Here is a 15,993-nt window from a genome sequence, read left to right as displayed (position 1 = left end):
CACAGCCAACACATAAATGTGGCATGGGGTTTGGGTTTGGCTTCACTGCCCCATCTGCAGTGACACCCTCTGCTTTCTGGTTCATTCTCTGCAGTTACACATGTCTGAGTGGTTCAGGTGCTTTCTCTCTTAGAGCTTATTTGCTTGATTTCATTTCTGCTGCTTGAGATTTCTTCTGGAATAGAATTAGGTGGGGCTGAGCAGGAGAGTGCAGCACTGTGTGTTAAAGGCTGCCAAGGGGAATCTTCCAGCCCTTGGCAGCAAGCACCTCTGTGGCATTTGTTGTTTTTACAAGACTTCAAGTGTGAACCCTTGTAGGGCAGTCCTGGGGCGTGCTCAGACCTTGGGTGGGATCAGGATGTGGGTGCAGCAAGGGCTGCCCAAATCCTCTCAGCTCTAACCCCTGGGACAGGCAGGATGCTCTGCAGAGCCATCAGGAACAAAGCTGTTCTTTTGTTTCCCTGACACAGACCGAGGTGTTGAAGGGAAATCAGTGAAGTGAATTGGCAAGGGACAGGAAGGAGCAGAGCCAGAGGTAGCTGGGCAGCAATTCTGCTTCACTGTGTGCTCAGAGAAGGGATTAAAATACTAAATTACTTAATACAGACTGAGGGATAGAGGACTAAACTTAAGAAGGTGACCAAAGATAGAGCAGTAAACTTTAGGGAAGTTGGTAAAGACTCTGTTCTCCTTTCTTTGCTGTTGTCACTCCTCCCTGTGCTCTCTCCTGTGCCAGGATGCCCAGAGCAGGTACCACGTGGGTGTTTGCTACGAGCAGGGCCTGGGGGTGCAGCAGAACCTGGCAGAGGCACTGAGACACTACCGGGAGGCGGCGGCAGCCGGGAACAGGCACGCCCAGGAGAGACTGCGGCTCTGGGAGCAGGAGCTGGAAGGTACAGGGGCAGGAGGGGGTGGCACTGCAGGGGGAGTGACCCCAGAAAAGGGGAGCCTGTATTGCCAGAGGAAGGGTCAAACAGGGCCCTGGCACAAAGGACCAGCTCTGTCCAGTCCAGCCAAAGTGAGGAAGATGTTCCTATAGTTGATGTGTCACAGAATCATTCAGGTTGCAAAAGATGTCCAGAGAAGAGCAACGAGGCTGGAGAAGGGACTGGAGCACAAGTGCTGTGGGGAGAGGCTGAGGGAGCTGGGGGTGTTCAGCCTGGAGAAGAGGAGGCTCAGAGGTGAACTCAGCACTGTCTGGAACTGCCTGAAGGGAAGTTCTGGCCAGGTGGGGGTTGGTCTCTTCTCCCAGGCACTCAGCAATAGGACAAGGGGGCACGATGGGCTCAAGCTCTCCCAGGGGAAATTGAAGTTGGAGAGCAGAAAAAAATTCTTTGCAGAGAGAGTGCTCAGGCATTGGAATGGGCTGCTCAGAGAGGGGGTGGATTCCCCATCCCTGGAGGTTTTTAAACTGAGATTGGTCGTGGCACTGAGTGCCATGATCTGGTAAAGGGACTGGAGTTGGACCGAGGGTTGGACTTGATCTCGGAGGTCTTTTCCAACCCAATTGATTCTATGATTTTATGATTCTGTGATATCTTAGATCAAGTCCAACCTTTCACAGTGTCAGCCAGGTTGGATGGGGCCCTGAGCAGCCTGGTTTAGTGGAAGGTGTCCCTGCCCACAGCAGTGGGGTTGGAACTGGATGATCTCTAAGGGCCCTTCCAACCCAAAGCATTCTGTGATTAATACCTTGTTTTTCTGTACTTTCAGGTGTACAGACAAAGCATCCATTCCCTTCAGGAATACGAGCCTCTTCCTCGAGCCCCAGTTTCTGGGCTCTTGAGCCTGTGTCTGCAGGCCTCCCCACCACCCAGCCAGGATGTGCCCTCAGCCTGCCCCACTCCTGGAGTGCAGACAGACTGCACGTGATGCTGCTCAGCAGTGCAGGATGGAGCCGTGCCTTCGGACACAGGACAGTGCCACTGGAAAGGCTGTTCTGGGAGCCCCACCACTGCTGTTCCTAGGGCAGGCAGTAAGTGGCACCAGCAGAGGGAAGGTAGCCCTTGGTCTGTGTGGGACTGAAAGCAGCTGGCAGGGAGTGGAAAGGGGCCATTTTTAAATCCCAGGGGGTTGAGGTGAACTTTGTGATATCCCTACACCACCATGTTGTGGTCCTCTTACCTTCCAGTACAAGGATGTTGCTCATGCACCTACATCTCTATACAGAGCAACCTATAGACTCTCTCCGTGGCACAGGATGGGCAGAGAAGCTGTGGCTGCCCCAGCCCTGGAAGTGTCCAAGGCCAGGCTGGATGGGGCTTGGAGCAAGAAGGGATAGTGGGAGGTGTCCCTGCCCATGGCAGGGAGTGGAAGTGGATGAGCTTTAAGGTCTGCTCCAGCCCAAACCCTTCTGTGGTTCTGTGCCACTGTGATGTGATTTGGGGTTATAATTCCAGTAGCCCTGCACATCCTGCACAGTCCCCCACTGAGGTTTGCAAGCCACCATATGGTGATGTTGGCAATTAACCCTGTGACGGGCCTGGCCCACACCCTCTGAGGCAGTTTAGTCTCTCTCCAAAGCAAGTTCCCACAGTGGCTCTGCTACCAGCACAGTCTGGGCTCAGCTCTGCATTGCCATTGTGGCAGTTTAATCTGCTTCCAAACCTGTGCAAGCACGGGACTGAATCCTCATTATGAGGACACAGGTTTTTGGGGATATGACATGGATCCAGCTGTAGCAGTGAGAGTGACAGTTATCCTCAGCCATCCTGCACCTCGTCCTTCAGTCCCCAGCTGTTACTCCTTCAGCTCTGGCAGTGAGCTGCTCCCATGGGCACACCCCTCTGAGTCACAATGAGCAAGGTTTGCTTCAGAACTGATGTTGGAATGTTTGCTGAGCACGCCAGCTCAGTGGATAAGGGATGCTCCCAGCGGGAAGGCACCACTGGCAGGCAGCAGCTGCTGGGATCATTCCTTCCACTGGGGCAGCTCAATCCGGAAAAAGGCATTTGTCCACACCAGTTTAAACTGGTTCAAGGGCATCTGTACAAACTGTCCAGCTTCCTGTGGCCCTGGTGCTCTGGTGCTTTGTGTAGATCAGGCTCTGGAAAACAAAGGCGCAGTGGCCCCATCCTGAACTTGCTGTGGTCTCCATTCAGCAAGGGAGAGGCACAGCCAGCCCTCAGCACATCTGATTGTTCTTCTCTGGTCTCTGCTCAGACCAAGCTTGCTCAGACCATTTCCTTTATCAAGCAGGATGCAATTAGCAGGAAATTCCTCGGGTGGATTTCCTATTCTGGGATAATCCACAGCACTTACACATTGGTCAAGACAGGGTAGGGACTGGGGGGTTGAAAGCAGTTTGCAGAATGAGGAAATTGAACCAAGAGAGAGGAATTTGTCTCCTTTTTAATCTGCTTATTGTAAGGTATTTTTGTGTAAAGATTGTCCTTTAACAGGCACATCAAAGCAACTTTGCAGAGGAAGGTGCGGGGTTTGTCCTCAGCATGTGCTCCCAAGATGCAGAGGAATCCCACAGGGCTGCATCTCCTCAGTCTCAGAGTGCCTCCCTCGGGGCTTGCACAGCTGCAGCTCAGTTGGAATTTGGCTCTCTCATTGTTTTGGTGCAAGAACCTGTTTTGTTTGTGAAACAAACCAGCAAGAGATTTCTGTTTGCAAACCCAGGACAAACCCGTCTGTGTAGGGATGCCAGAGATGGGCTCATCTGTGCAAGCATTTTGGAGACTCCAAACACAGCAGTGGATATTTTGGATATTAAACGATCCCACCAGGGGAAATCTTACTGTATTGCTCTTGTCATTTTGTCCCAAGAGCAACAGAAAGGGATAACTTTCTCATTTACTCTGCTTTAAATTATCTGTGTGATTGTCTGGTACACACCTAAAGCTGGGAACTGTCACCTCCAGGTGCAGGAAAAAGAACACAGGTAGGACACTGTTGAGGTGGTCCAGGATCAGGTCTGCTGGGATGTGCTGCCTGTTCTTTTTCAACTTAACAGGAAAATGAAAGCAAAAAATACCACCCAAAGACACCTGATGCAACAGCAAATGAGTACATTTGCTTTGGCCCTAAACTTGTTGTGAACTGAGGTGTCTGTGGAGAAGTCAGTGCAGTTTTTTAGCTGTAAAGGTGCTGAAGGGAACCAGGCAGAGTGGTTGGAGCAGTGCTGGCCCTGCCCTGTCAGAGAGGAGGGTGGCAGTCACAAGCAGTGACACCGCTGTGCTGGCAGGGAGGTGATGGCTCATCCTCATTCCCATCTGACTCCCCTCCCACCTTCACAGCCACTTCACCAGCATGCTCTAAATCTCTTTTAGTGGTTTGTGCCATAGTTGGAAGGCACAGACTGGTACAGAGAAGAGTCCCGTGTGTGCAGGCTCCAGACTCCCTTCCCTGCCATCCACACTCCACTGTGGATGCTCTGCAGCTGCTCTGCCACTGCTGCCTTTCCATTCTCTGTGAGTGCACATCCCCCATGGGGAAGCACAAACACCTGTGTGCTTCTTCCTTTGTTACCAATATCTTGGTTTTCCTACCCATGCAATTATCCCAAAACTGTCTTGCAGCTCGCAGGCAGACAGATCAAAGTGAAAACTCATAAGGGTGAAGCTGGAGACTGAATATTTTAAAACAGTGTTTTCACGCTTCCCTTTTCCCAGGTTACCTTTGGCAGACTCCAGCCATCTGTTGTCTGCTTCTGGGTAAGGACTATGCTCCAAAATCCAGTGGCCTCGAAAGAGAATGGAATACAATCATTAAGGTTGGAAAAGACCTCCAAGATCAAGTCCCACCTTTGTCACCACCTCATGAACCAGACCAGAGCCCTGAGTGCCACATCCAGTGGAAATTGTGGGCACCTGGTACAGCCATGGGAGATGTGCCAGTGCTGATTTTGGGTGTTTAACAAAATGCAAATCCTCAGTGGTAGAACCACAAAAGCTGGAAGGATCAGTGTGAGACAACAGGCACATCTTCCCCTTTCCCAGCTGCCATTCCAGGCTGTCTGCACATGTGTCAGCTACACTGCACCTTGTTCGAGAGAGGGTCGTGTTAATAAAAAAGAGTTTTATTTAAATAACTGAAATCCTGGAGCCCAACTCTGCAGGACATGTCAGAGTCCATGACAACTGTTTTAACATCCGTGGTGCACACTCTGTGATCTCGTGGGTGTTTCTGGCTGTGCTGTGGTTGTTCCAGCAACCCCTGTCCCCTCTCAGCCTGCCCTGGGGGCAAAGGGCCCTCCTGCTGTTGGGTGGCCTGAGTGTGAAGGGAGGCTGGAAGAGGAAACTGGAAGAGGAGGAAGGCAAGAACAGGCAGGTAGAGGGGAACTGAACAAGGTGAAATCAGTCATGGAAAAATCTGATGGGGTGAGGCAAAGGGAGAAACATTCCTGTTGGGATTGTCTGGACACAGGCACTGCAGTGACCCTGTGGAGCCCACGTGAGCACCCAAAGCTCTGACTCTCCTCTCCTTATCACAGCCACCAGCAGAACCTACAGAACAGCAGCACTGTCCTCCAGCCCCAGGCCCTTCCCACGTGCCGACAGCTGCCGCAGGAGCCCCGAGCCCGTTTCGTTGTGCACTTGGACCTTCTGGGACAGAATCATTTCAAAGAGGGTGCTCATCTCCGAGAGGAAGGTGCTGGCCAGCCTCGTCCCAGCAGCGTTGGAGTCAGCCCCAGCACCTTTGCCAAAGGTCTCAAAGGTCCTTGGTGTCTCCTGCCTTGCAGCCTCCTCATGCTCAGGGGAGTGGGGGGAGTCGGGGCAGAAGACGTTGTCCTTGTAGCTGCTGGTGAGGGGGAAGGAGAGCCGAGCCATCCACGCCGGGTCTGCTGCCGTGAGCCTCTTGAGGGCCAGCTCTGCAGGAGAGAGAGGTGGAGCAGAGGAGACCAAGGAGAGAAGAGAGGGGGAAAATTTAATAAAATTATTGATAATTGATAACATCTGAAATCACCAAAAGGTGTGATTGTAAACAGAGAGAAACTACCAGCGGCATCATACAAACCAGCAGCTTAAAAAAGCCAAACAAAATAGAACTGCTTTAAAACGACTGGGGTTTTTTTGTTTTGCTTTAATGTAATAACCATTAGAATCACTTTGTTTTCTCATTTGTTGCAGCCTTGAGTGGCACTTCACTGAATTGTTAGCAAAGTCAGAGAGAGGGAGGGTTTAGGACTGGCTAAAGGGGGCTGACAATGGAAAGCTTGCAAGGGGGAAGTGGTGAACACAAAAGATAGTGGACTTCCCTTCAGGGTCACTCCAGGGTGGGAATTTGCTGCTAAGCAGGCAGATTGAGACCGAGAAGAAATGGGTTATTGTGAAAACAATAATAGCAGAATGAAATTCTGGATTATAAAATGCACAGCTGGGTGGTTGAGCACAAGTAACAAACAATTGAGCTATAAAGTGGTTGTTCCTCGATTGGAAACAGCTGAGGAGCAGTGGGAGCCTGGGCTGGGGGTTGGGGCAGGCTCCTTAGTGCACCAGTAATGTGATTTTATCCCAAAATGGAATCATACAGCATGTTGGTCAAGGTATGAAGGCATATCCATGGTATTGTTACTGGGTCTGGCGAGACCTGATTAGGAGAATTACACACAAATCTGATTATCCATAGGAGAGAGGAGCTGAAATGACACCAGTGCAGGGAAAGTTCTGGGGATGAACCCGGGAGTGATGCAGGATGACTTGATGGACACCCCAGCAGTGGGGGGTTGGTGCTCCTGAGGAGGAAGCAAGAGCTCTGCAGGGACCTGCCTGCAACCTGCCGCTATTCTGGGGAGACAAGCACCGGCAAAGGAAATCTTTAGGCTTAAAATAGTGCTGGCAAAAGAAGAAGTGATTATAACTGTCCACGAATAAACATCTACTGGAAAAGAAAGGAAGGACCCCATAGCAGGGAGAGCCTGGAATAGCTTCCCCGTCAGACGGCAGGAAAGGAAACGGGGATTCTTGTTTTTTGAGGTGCTTGGTAAACAAGAGTCCGTGCTGTGGTGCACAGAGCTGCCTTCCAGCCCCACGTTGTTCCTTCCCAAAACACATCCAAGTACCCCCAGGGGGGTTTGTGAAACCACCTGGTTTGTGAAACACTTTGAGAGCAGCAAAACAAGTCACTGATGTCTGGCAACAAAACACAGCAGTCCCAGCATGGCAGGAGCTGGTGTCACTAATAATTCTGTGGCTCTGACTTGCACAGTGACCTCAGAAAGGAGGGACCCCATTCTAATGCAGTTTTCCTGCTGCTTCCAGAGGATAATCAGTATCCCCTCACAGCCTGGGACATGGAGTCCCCAGTAAGTGGCTGAGACAAGGCTCCTTCCTCAACCAACTAAGCAATTGGTCCTTTCTCTCTGAAAAACAGCTTTCCTTGAGTAGAACTGGGGTGAGAGCTGGGACTCAAACCAGGTAAGAAGAGAAGGGCAGGTACATCACTTGGATTTTGTTTGAGCTGAAGCTCCAAAATTCTATGTTGCTTCACTTCCAGGATTTCTTTCTGCAATCCCAGTATTGTCTTTAAGTTACAGTGACTGTTCCTTAACACATCACCCAAGAGTGCTGCAGCCCCACAGTTTTGCTGTAAAACATCCAGTTTTCTCCTCCCAGTCTGCAAGAAGCCACTGCATTCCCTGAATTTTGGATGCCTCAGCTGTGGAACAGGACACAAGCAGTCTGCTCCCTGCAGGGAGAGCCACGACTCAGTGGGTCCCGTGGCCATGAAACCTTATAATTAGGTGTGTTTAATTTGACCAATAACTCTTTACTGCCTTGTTTTAATGGTGTTTTGAGAGCAGGAGTTGTTTTTATCATCTCTAAAGTTCTATCTCATCTGCTGCTGGGAGAGGCTGTGCTTGGCTGGTGGGGGTTGGTGTTAACAGAGGGTGCTGAGTTCATCCCGCAGCATAAACAACCCCAGAGCTGCCTGGGACTCATTAATCCCACTGTGCCTCCCACTGGGAACAGCACAAAGGCCCAGACAGCCTCAGCCAGCTGTTAGGATACTCCTGAGCTCAAGCAAAGCTTCCTTCCTCCCTCTCAGGATGCAAGTCCACTTCTCTGTTTGTGTTTGGGAGAGGAGGAAGGAGCCCGGCAGCTCCGGCGTCTGCGCCCTGTCGCCTTCTAGGGAAGCTCTGGGCTCATGGTGAAGGTTTTGCACCACTGAAACAGGGCAGCTTCTTTGGGAATGGCCAGCAGGAACCCACATGGGCAAAGCCTCAGCATTCCCTGGGAAATGGAACACGGTTCCTTCCAAAAGGAACCAGCGTGACACTGTCAAGGTGGCACCTTTGGAAGGGCTGGATGAAGAGCCCTGGATGACTTTGGACAAGGGCGTGGAGTGATAGAACAAGGGAGAACACACTGACAGAGAGCAGGGTTAGGTTGGGTATTGGGAAGAAACTCTTCCCTGTGAGGGTGGTGAGGCACTGCACAGGGAAGTGGTGGAACCATCATCACTGGAAGTGTTGAAAAAATGTGGATGTGACACTTAAGGACAGGGTTAGTGCTGGCCCTGGCAGTGCTGGGGTAATGATTGGACTCTGTCCGATCTCTTTGCCAACCTTAATGCTTGTATGAAATGCCAGTACTTTGGCAAAAGGGTTTTTTCCTATCAGATCTAATAATCATGAGAGATGGCACTTCATGGATCTGCCCCATCCCAACACAGATGTTCTAGGATGCTCCCTGTGGGCAGGACTGGAACCAGACTGAGCGCCCTTTACTGGGATTGGTGCCATGACATCACCTGTTCACTCCCTGCCCTTGGCTGCAGGACCTTTAGATCCAAAATGCTTTTAGCTCTCATTTCACCCAGCCTTGCCTGCATTTACTCCCTACTAGAATAAAAGAGCAGGAAGGCAAATGTGGAGAAGCAGCAGATTCTCTCCCTAAGGAAAAGCACCAAAAATGCCCAACTCTGGAATTAAAACCACCCCAGCAGCAAACCTCAATGAATTGCTCTTCTGTGGAGGCTCCACAATGAAATTTCTGCTACAGGACATGAGTCAGCCCAACTCTTTCAAATTGAAATGCCAGTAGAGGAGATTTTTAGAACAAATCAATAAAAGGAACATGTAGGAAATGTCAGGCCCAGATGGTATTCACCCCGGAGAGCCAGAGGAACTCGGATATGAAATTGCCTGGTTTATTAGCTGCTGTTCGTTAACTACTGCTTCAAATGAACACGGGAGCTGGGCAAGGGAAGGAGAAGTTGTGACAGGGGTTTTTAAACATGTGAAGATAAATCTGGTGCAGGCAGATTCATAGAAATCCTATGCCAGGCTCAGTGGAGAGAAAAGGAGCTGCTGTTCCAAAGGGAACCGGCGTGACAGTGTCAAGGTGGGGAATTGTGTTTTGCAAATTTGTTGGAGTCTTTGGAAGGGCTGGATGACTTTGGACAAGGGCCTGGAGTGAGAGGACAGGGGGAATGGCTTCCCACTGCCAGAGGGCAGGGTGAGATGGGATATTGGGAAGGAATTCTCTCTGAGGGTGGGCAGGCCCTGGCACAGGTTGGGCAGAGAAGCTGTGGCTGCCCCATCCCTGGAAGTGTCCAAGGCCAGGTTGGACGGGGCTTGGAGCAAACTAATCTAGTGGAAGGTGTCCCTGCCCATGGCAGAGGGGTGGAATGAGATGAGCTTTAATGTCTCTTCCAATGCAAACTGTTCTGGGATTCAGTTCTATGGTGACAGAGGACACCTGAGCTGGTGGAAAAGCACCAGCCAGATTCTCAGGGACCTGAGCTGTCCCGGAGTCAACAGCCAAGTCCTGTAGAAACTAATGTGTTAAAAAGCTGGGAAGTGAGAGTAGGAATAATTAATCTTTCCCACCAAGCTAAGTCCCAGAGTATCTACTCAACACAATGATAAATGATACGGAGAAGGGGACAGTGTTGGTGTTGACTCTACTGAAACACTCAAGGCAGAGGCTTGTGAAGGTCCTAATAGTGCTGACAGTCCTGAGCAACATGTGGCTGGTGGATTTCTGTGTCACCAGTAAGTGGACGATTGTACCGGAGAGTAACATGTCATGTCATGCACAGAAGGGATTTGGGAGTCACCATGAACAGTCTGCTGACAGAGCTCAGGGTGGAGATTGGGCAGGACAGGAATGAAGAACAAACCAAGAAACCTCCTTATGTCCCCAGTGTCTCCTAAACACTCTGCACAGTTCTGGTCACCACATCTCAGTAAAGGCACACTAAAATTAACAGCAAGTTGGTCACAGGAGATGAGACTGTTCAGGATTTCTGCCTTGTAGGAAACAGGAGCCTGATTGGGGCTTGACAAGGACAACTCTCCACCTTTCTCACTCTAAATGGACTAGGAGACCATGAAAGGGAGGGGCTTAGGTCAGGGTGGGAAAGAGATCACCAGGTGATAAACTGGATTTCATCCCTACACAGCAAGAGAGGTCAAACTCACACATCAGCTAAACAACAGCAGATCCATCCATGGGAAAGAAGGATCTTCCATAAACACGGGAACAAATCCAACATGAGCTCAACAAGTGCCTTTGCTGTGAACTGCCCGGTACCAAACGCCTGGGATGGTCCAGACATGCTGTCCCAAGCATCTGCCACTGTCAGAGCCACCTCAGGAGATGAGATGTCCCCAGGCCAGCCAGTCTGACCTCCTGAATGGGGGGTGTTATTTGAGGAGACCCCACTGCTGGAACCCTCCACCAGCCCCAGTGTGCTCCCAGTAGCGAAGCCACCTCACCTGCCTGTGGCTCCAGCAGGGTCTCCAGCTCCTCCCCCACCAGCTGTGGCACAGACAGCTCGAAGCCGCTCTCGGAGTCGCGGTCCTCGGCCTCGCTCTCGCCGTGCCCACTGTCCTTCGTGCTCAGGCAGTCGGTGTCCAGCCCCGCAGCCCTGCCAGGGCACACAGCACTCGGGTCACCCCAGCTCCCAGCACAGCCCCGTGAAGATTCTTGCCTTTGTCCCCCACAAAATGACCCAGAGAGGGGCTTGGGCACTCTCTCAGTGCATTGTTGGGATTTCATATGCTCTTAGGTCTAAAGTGTGAGTTGTGTATTGAACTTGTTTCTGTACTTAGCGTGTTGTAGCTTCAAGGACTAGTTAATGAGGTCAGCGGCTCCTGCCACCCTCTCAACAGATGTGTGTAATCGGCCAATTAGAGCAGGCTTTGTCATGCAAACAGCATTGTTAACCAATTATCAGTGCCAAGGTGGCGGAGCTGCGGAGGAATTCAGCCTTTGAAGTGTATAAGAGTTTTGTGAGCGGATGAATAAAGTTGCCTGTTGCAGTAACTTCTGTGAAGTCGTCTCAGCAGGTCACAAACCGTCTCCCTCGGTTACAGTGCATCACTCTCAGAACCAAAGGTCTAATCATTTCAATCCCCATTGAATAATGTATTCAGGGTTTGTTTGGGCCACACAAGGGGCTGCTCCACATTTCTTGCCTGAGAGGACTTTTAACCTTCTTCCGGGAGATCAAAGAATCACAGAGAGATTTGGGTTGGAAGTTCATCTTGTTCCACCCCCTACCATGGGGACATGGACAGTAAACCAAGTTGCTCCAAGCCCTGTCCAACCTCATCATGAACACTTCCAGGGCATATCCTTAACAAACAGGGAGCTGCTGGCTCCTCCCTGTAAATTCAGAGCTTCTCACCTGCAGGACCAGATGAGGAGCACCATAGCCCAGCCCTGCCCAAGCAGCACTGAAGCCACTGTCCCACCCTCTCCATCCTCAGGGGATGCAGATGAAAAAGGTGGAGAAGGCTGTGTCTGCCCATGGCCTGGGCAGGTGTGAATGGGGGAACATCTGGCATCCTCAGGACTGTTCACCCAGAAGTGTCAACAGCAAAATTTAATGGGAAGTTTGTCTCTGGGAATGTCTTTGGCACACAGCAGGGATATCTCAGTCCTTCCAAATCTGCTGGCAGTGTCTCCCTCACTTGCCTCCTGGCCTGGGGACAGGTGCCCCAAACTCATGTCAACACATCTCTCAGAAAGTGCCCAGAGCCATGAGAAAACTCATCCTTGTGCTGCTGCCTCCAGGGCTGGGCCCTCTCTGCTCCCAAACATCCCTGTCCATCACACCGGAACACATTGGTGTTCCTCTGGCAAGGATGGGATGATGGATTGTGGCCATGGAGCAGTTCAGGTGAGAATGGAAGGAGCTACCAAAGGTGCCCCAGGAAGGAGGGAAAGAGCAGGTGGATACTAACAGGAGCCAGGACCAGAGGAGCACAGCCATCCCCTTAAGGGAGGAGCTACCTCCCGAACATCAGGGCATGAGGCTTTGCCTTGTGTCTCTGCTGCCCCGGTGGCTCCTGTCCCCAGACCCAGGACTGGTGAGGCTGAAGAAGAGACAGGAGAGAAGAAGGTGTGGGAGAGGGAAGGGCCAGGATCCAGCCTTACCTGCTGCCGTTCTTGGCCGTGTACTTGTTTCCCCTGTAGTTTGTTTTGGGCTGGAACTGGCCCTGGTGCAGCAGGGACAGCAGCTGCGAGATTTGCTGTAAGGCAGGAAGAGCCTGTTGAGCCCCAGCGGTTGCCACTCAAGCTGCTTCCTGCCAGGACGTCCCCTCGGACCCCCCGGCCTTTTTATAGCGTTTCCTCCTCCTGCAGATGGTTCGACAGCCCCGGGCAGGAGGAAAAACAAGTGCCCCGGAGCCCACCTGGCCCCCGCTGCCCCTGCACTGCCCGCCCGCCTTTCCCTGCCCGCACATCCCTGGGAAAGGGAGCAAGGGACTGCCCCTTCTCCCTGGCACAGCCACCCTCCCTCCCCCCCAGCTCCCAGGGTGTCCTGGTGGGTGTGGGGACACCCTGCCCGTGGTGGGGTGGATGGTCATCCTACCCAGCACCTCTGCCCAGGGTTGGGGGAAGAGACCAACTAAAGACCCCCACCCAGGGTGCAGGTTCCCACCACCTCAGGGTGGGCAAGACCCAGGAAAGGAAGGACGGGGGTGGGTCGACACCTCTGGGAGTGCACAGGGCAGCTCTTACCTGCACTGGGGGCGACTCCATCGCAAACTCCCCAGTGGGGCTCTGCTCTGCCAGTGCCACCAGCGACAGCCGGACCAGGCTCCTGAGGATTTGCTGGTGGGGCTGGGGCTGCCCAGGTCCCCCAGCACCCACAGGCTGCTCAGGTGGCAGCTGGGGCTGTCCCATGGGTGGCTTCACCAAGCTCTTGCTGTGCGGTGGTGCCTCCAGGGTGCTCGCAGCCTCTTTCACCAGATGTTTGGGTCTGTGGGGCTGGCAGGGCCGGCGCTGCAGATTGGGCAGCTCGAAGGTCCCCTGCTGCTCCTCAGAGTCTTTTTGGGTCCTCTGATTTCTCAGGGTCCTGTAGAGAGTGGGGGTGAAGTGGAGAGGAGGCTGTGGGGAGCCCCCCGGTGCAGGGGGGGCTGTGCCAGGCAGATCATCCTGGCAGGGCTGGGGGGGCTCAGCCTCCCGGGGCCGGCCCCGGAGCAGGGGGACCAGGTGGATGTCGGTCTTCTGGATCTGCCTGTGTGGCTTCTTGAGCTGCTGCTGCCTGCGGGCATCTTCTGCCTCCCTGCAGTTGTAGGCCATGCTGTCCTTCTTGTCCTTCTTACGCAGAGACAGGGTTAGGGCCAGAAGGAGAAGGCACCCGCCCAGGAGAGCAGCCAGGCAGATAACAACCACCACGGAGAGGCTCAGCCAACCTGGATCCTGGGATGACATTTTGGAGAAGGCCCCGTGATGCCGGAAAACTAAGCGGACCCGAGCCAGGGTGTGCAGGGGGGTGTCCCCCTCGTCACTCACCCGGACCACCAGCTCCCGCTCGCTGCCGGCGAGGCTGCTGGCATTGCTGGCGTTGAGGAAGACCTGCCCCGAGAGAGGGTCCAGGATGAAGAGCTCAGCATCAGCCCCCCCCACCAGATCATACCGGAGAGCCCCATTGATGCCAGAGTCCATGTCCCTGGCCACGATGGAGAAGAGGAAGGGAGTGCCGGCACATGACAGTGTTGCATTGGTCACTGCTGCAGCCCCTTGGCTGCTCCCATTCCCAGGGACCACCCAGAAGCACCCTGTCTCCACATTGACCAGGACAGAGAGTGTGGCTGCACCTCCCACCAACGCTGGCATGGTGATGATGGGAGCATTGTCGTTCCGGTCGAGCACAGCCAGCCTGATGGAGATGTTGGATGCCAGCTTGGGATGACCTCCATCCTCTGCAGTCACCAGGAACTCCAGGCTCCTCATCTGCTCATAATCAAAAGCTTGGAGGGCAAAAACATCCCCAGTGGTGGGGTCAACTGAGATCAGACCTAAAGCAGAGGAGTCCGGGATGCTGTAGGTGATTTTCCCGTTGAAGCCCAGGTCGGGGTCAGTGGCACGGACAGTGAGCAGGAAGGCAGGTGCTTCGCTGTTCTCAGCAACAGCAGCCTCGTAGGTGGCCTTCTCAAAGGCTGGGGCGTTGTCATTGACATCACTGATGCAGATGGTGAGATGTTTGAGCACGGCCAGGGACAGGTCACCCTGGTCCCGCACCTCCAGCGTCAGGTTGTACTCGGCACGCAGCTCCCTGTCCAGCACGGCGTTGGTCATCAGCACGTAGCTGTGGCTGTTGGTCCTCTTCAGCCTGAAGTGCTCACCCCCTTGGCTGAGGGAGCAAAGCACTTGCCCGTTGTTTCCTGAGTCAGGGTCGCTGGCTGTCACCAGAGCCACAAAACTGTCCTTGGGAAGGGCTTCGGAGAGCACGGGCACCCGCGCGGCCCAGGTGACATGGACATCGGGAGCGTTGTCATTGACATCCAGGACTTTGACCAGGACCTTGCAGTGTGCTGGGATGGGGTTGGCACCCAGGTCCCGGGCCTGCACATCCAGCTCGTAGGTGTGGGTTTCCTCGTAGTCCAAGGGGTGCTTCAGGATGATGCTGCCCGTGCGGGCGTCGATGCTGAAAGTGCTCAGCACATCCAGGGGCGCGTGCCTGCTCAGGCTGTACTCGATCTCCCCGTTGGGACCCTGGTCAGGGTCGGTGGCTGTGACTGTCACAAGGAGGGTCCCGGGCAGAGCATCCTCCCAAACCTCCACAGTCAAGGAGCTCTCTGCAAAGATGGGGCTGTTATCATTGGAGTCGAGGACTATGACTTTAATTAAAGCAGTACCTGATTTTGGCGGCTCCCCGTGGTCAGTGGCCGTCAGCACGAGGTCGAAGGAGGAGTGCAGCTCCCGGTCCACTTCTTTAACCACAACGAGCTCCGCATGCCTCGTCCCATCGGAGCTGGAAACAACCTCCAGAGCAAAGTGCTCGCTGGGGGAGAGGGCGTAGGAGCAGTGGGCGTTGGGGCCAGCATCGGCATCCAGGGCTCGATCCAGCGGGATCCGTGTCCGCAGGGATGCGCTCTCTGAGATCTCCAGCTCCAGCTCGGGCGTGGGGAACCGCGGCGCGTTGTCGTTGACATCCAGCACTTGAACCTCCACGTGGATCAGCGCCAGGTTTTGGGCAGCCAGCACGTCAAACGAGACCCAGCAGGGATCACTGTGCCGGCACAGCTGCTCCCTGTCCACCCTCCCGGCCGTGCTGAGCACCCCATCCCCGCTGCCCACGTGCAGCGGGAACCTCCCGGGGGTCTCCATCAGCTGGAAGGCATCCGCAGTCTCGCCGCTCTCGCCCCCCTCCAAGTGCTCGGCCAGCGTCCCTATCAGCGTTCCCGGCGGCACCTCCTCGAACACGCGGTACTGCACCGTGAACGTGGCGACCTCCTGGGCGTCGGCGCAGAGGAACAGGTACCACCAGAGCGCCGGGAGCTGCAGGGCGGAGCGGCTCAGCAGCAGGATGCTGCTGGCAAAGCCCACGGTGCCCCTGCCCCAGGGCAGTGCCAGGGGCCTGCCCGCCCGTCGCCGCATGGCCACAGAGTCCTCACGGCGACCGCGAGTCCTCGGCATCCTCTCCCATCCCCAAGTCCCACAGGCACCGGTCAGTGGTTGGAAAGGAGAAGAAATCACGAGCCAGTCTGGTGGTTGTCCCCCGCCCTGCCATCACCAGGGGACAGTGGGGCCCCAGGTGCTCCCGGGCTGAACGCTCAGCCCGGAGTGGAGGGAGCTGCCACCG

At 54.0% G+C, this 15,993-nt stretch overlaps 2 protein-coding genes across 3 annotated transcripts in view; one reads left to right on the top strand and one right to left on the bottom strand.

Moving 5' to 3' along the window:
* The window catches only part of DELE1 (DAP3 binding cell death enhancer 1), a 27,017-nt gene extending 16,738 nt beyond the window's left edge, over nt 1-10,279 (top strand). Inside the window, exons 10-12 of the mRNA XM_071569939.1 lie at nt 737-893; nt 1,714-1,975; nt 5,441-10,279. Coding sequence (XP_071426040.1) covers nt 737-893; nt 1,714-1,967 — 411 coding nt within the window. The 3' untranslated portion in view covers nt 1,968-1,975; nt 5,441-10,279. The remainder of the gene's footprint in view (nt 1-736; nt 894-1,713; nt 1,976-5,440) is intronic.
* Nucleotides 5,006-15,993, bottom strand: PCDH12 (protocadherin 12). Of its 2 annotated transcripts, XM_071569938.1 has the most exons (5): nt 13,701-15,993; nt 12,924-13,607; nt 12,339-12,433; nt 10,673-10,824; nt 5,006-5,818 (listed from the first exon to the last, which is right to left on the bottom strand). In XM_071569938.1, the coding sequence occupies exons 1-5, from the start codon at nt 15,825-15,827 to the stop codon at nt 5,454-5,456; spliced, it is 3,423 nt and encodes a 1,140-aa protein (XP_071426039.1). In that variant the 5' UTR covers nt 15,828-15,993; the 3' UTR covers nt 5,006-5,453. The 2 variants fall into 2 exon arrangements, with proteins under 2 accessions (XP_071426039.1, XP_071426038.1); XM_071569937.1 differs by having other exon boundaries at nt 12,924-15,993.

The sequence above is a fragment of the Pithys albifrons genome, chromosome 15 (genome assembly GCF_047495875.1).
Source record: "Pithys albifrons albifrons isolate INPA30051 chromosome 15, PitAlb_v1, whole genome shotgun sequence".
NCBI classification, from domain to species: domain Eukaryota; kingdom Metazoa; phylum Chordata; class Aves; order Passeriformes; family Thamnophilidae; genus Pithys; species Pithys albifrons.
The sequence above is the reverse complement of the archived record's forward strand: the minus strand, read 5'-3'. Positions and strand labels throughout refer to the sequence as shown.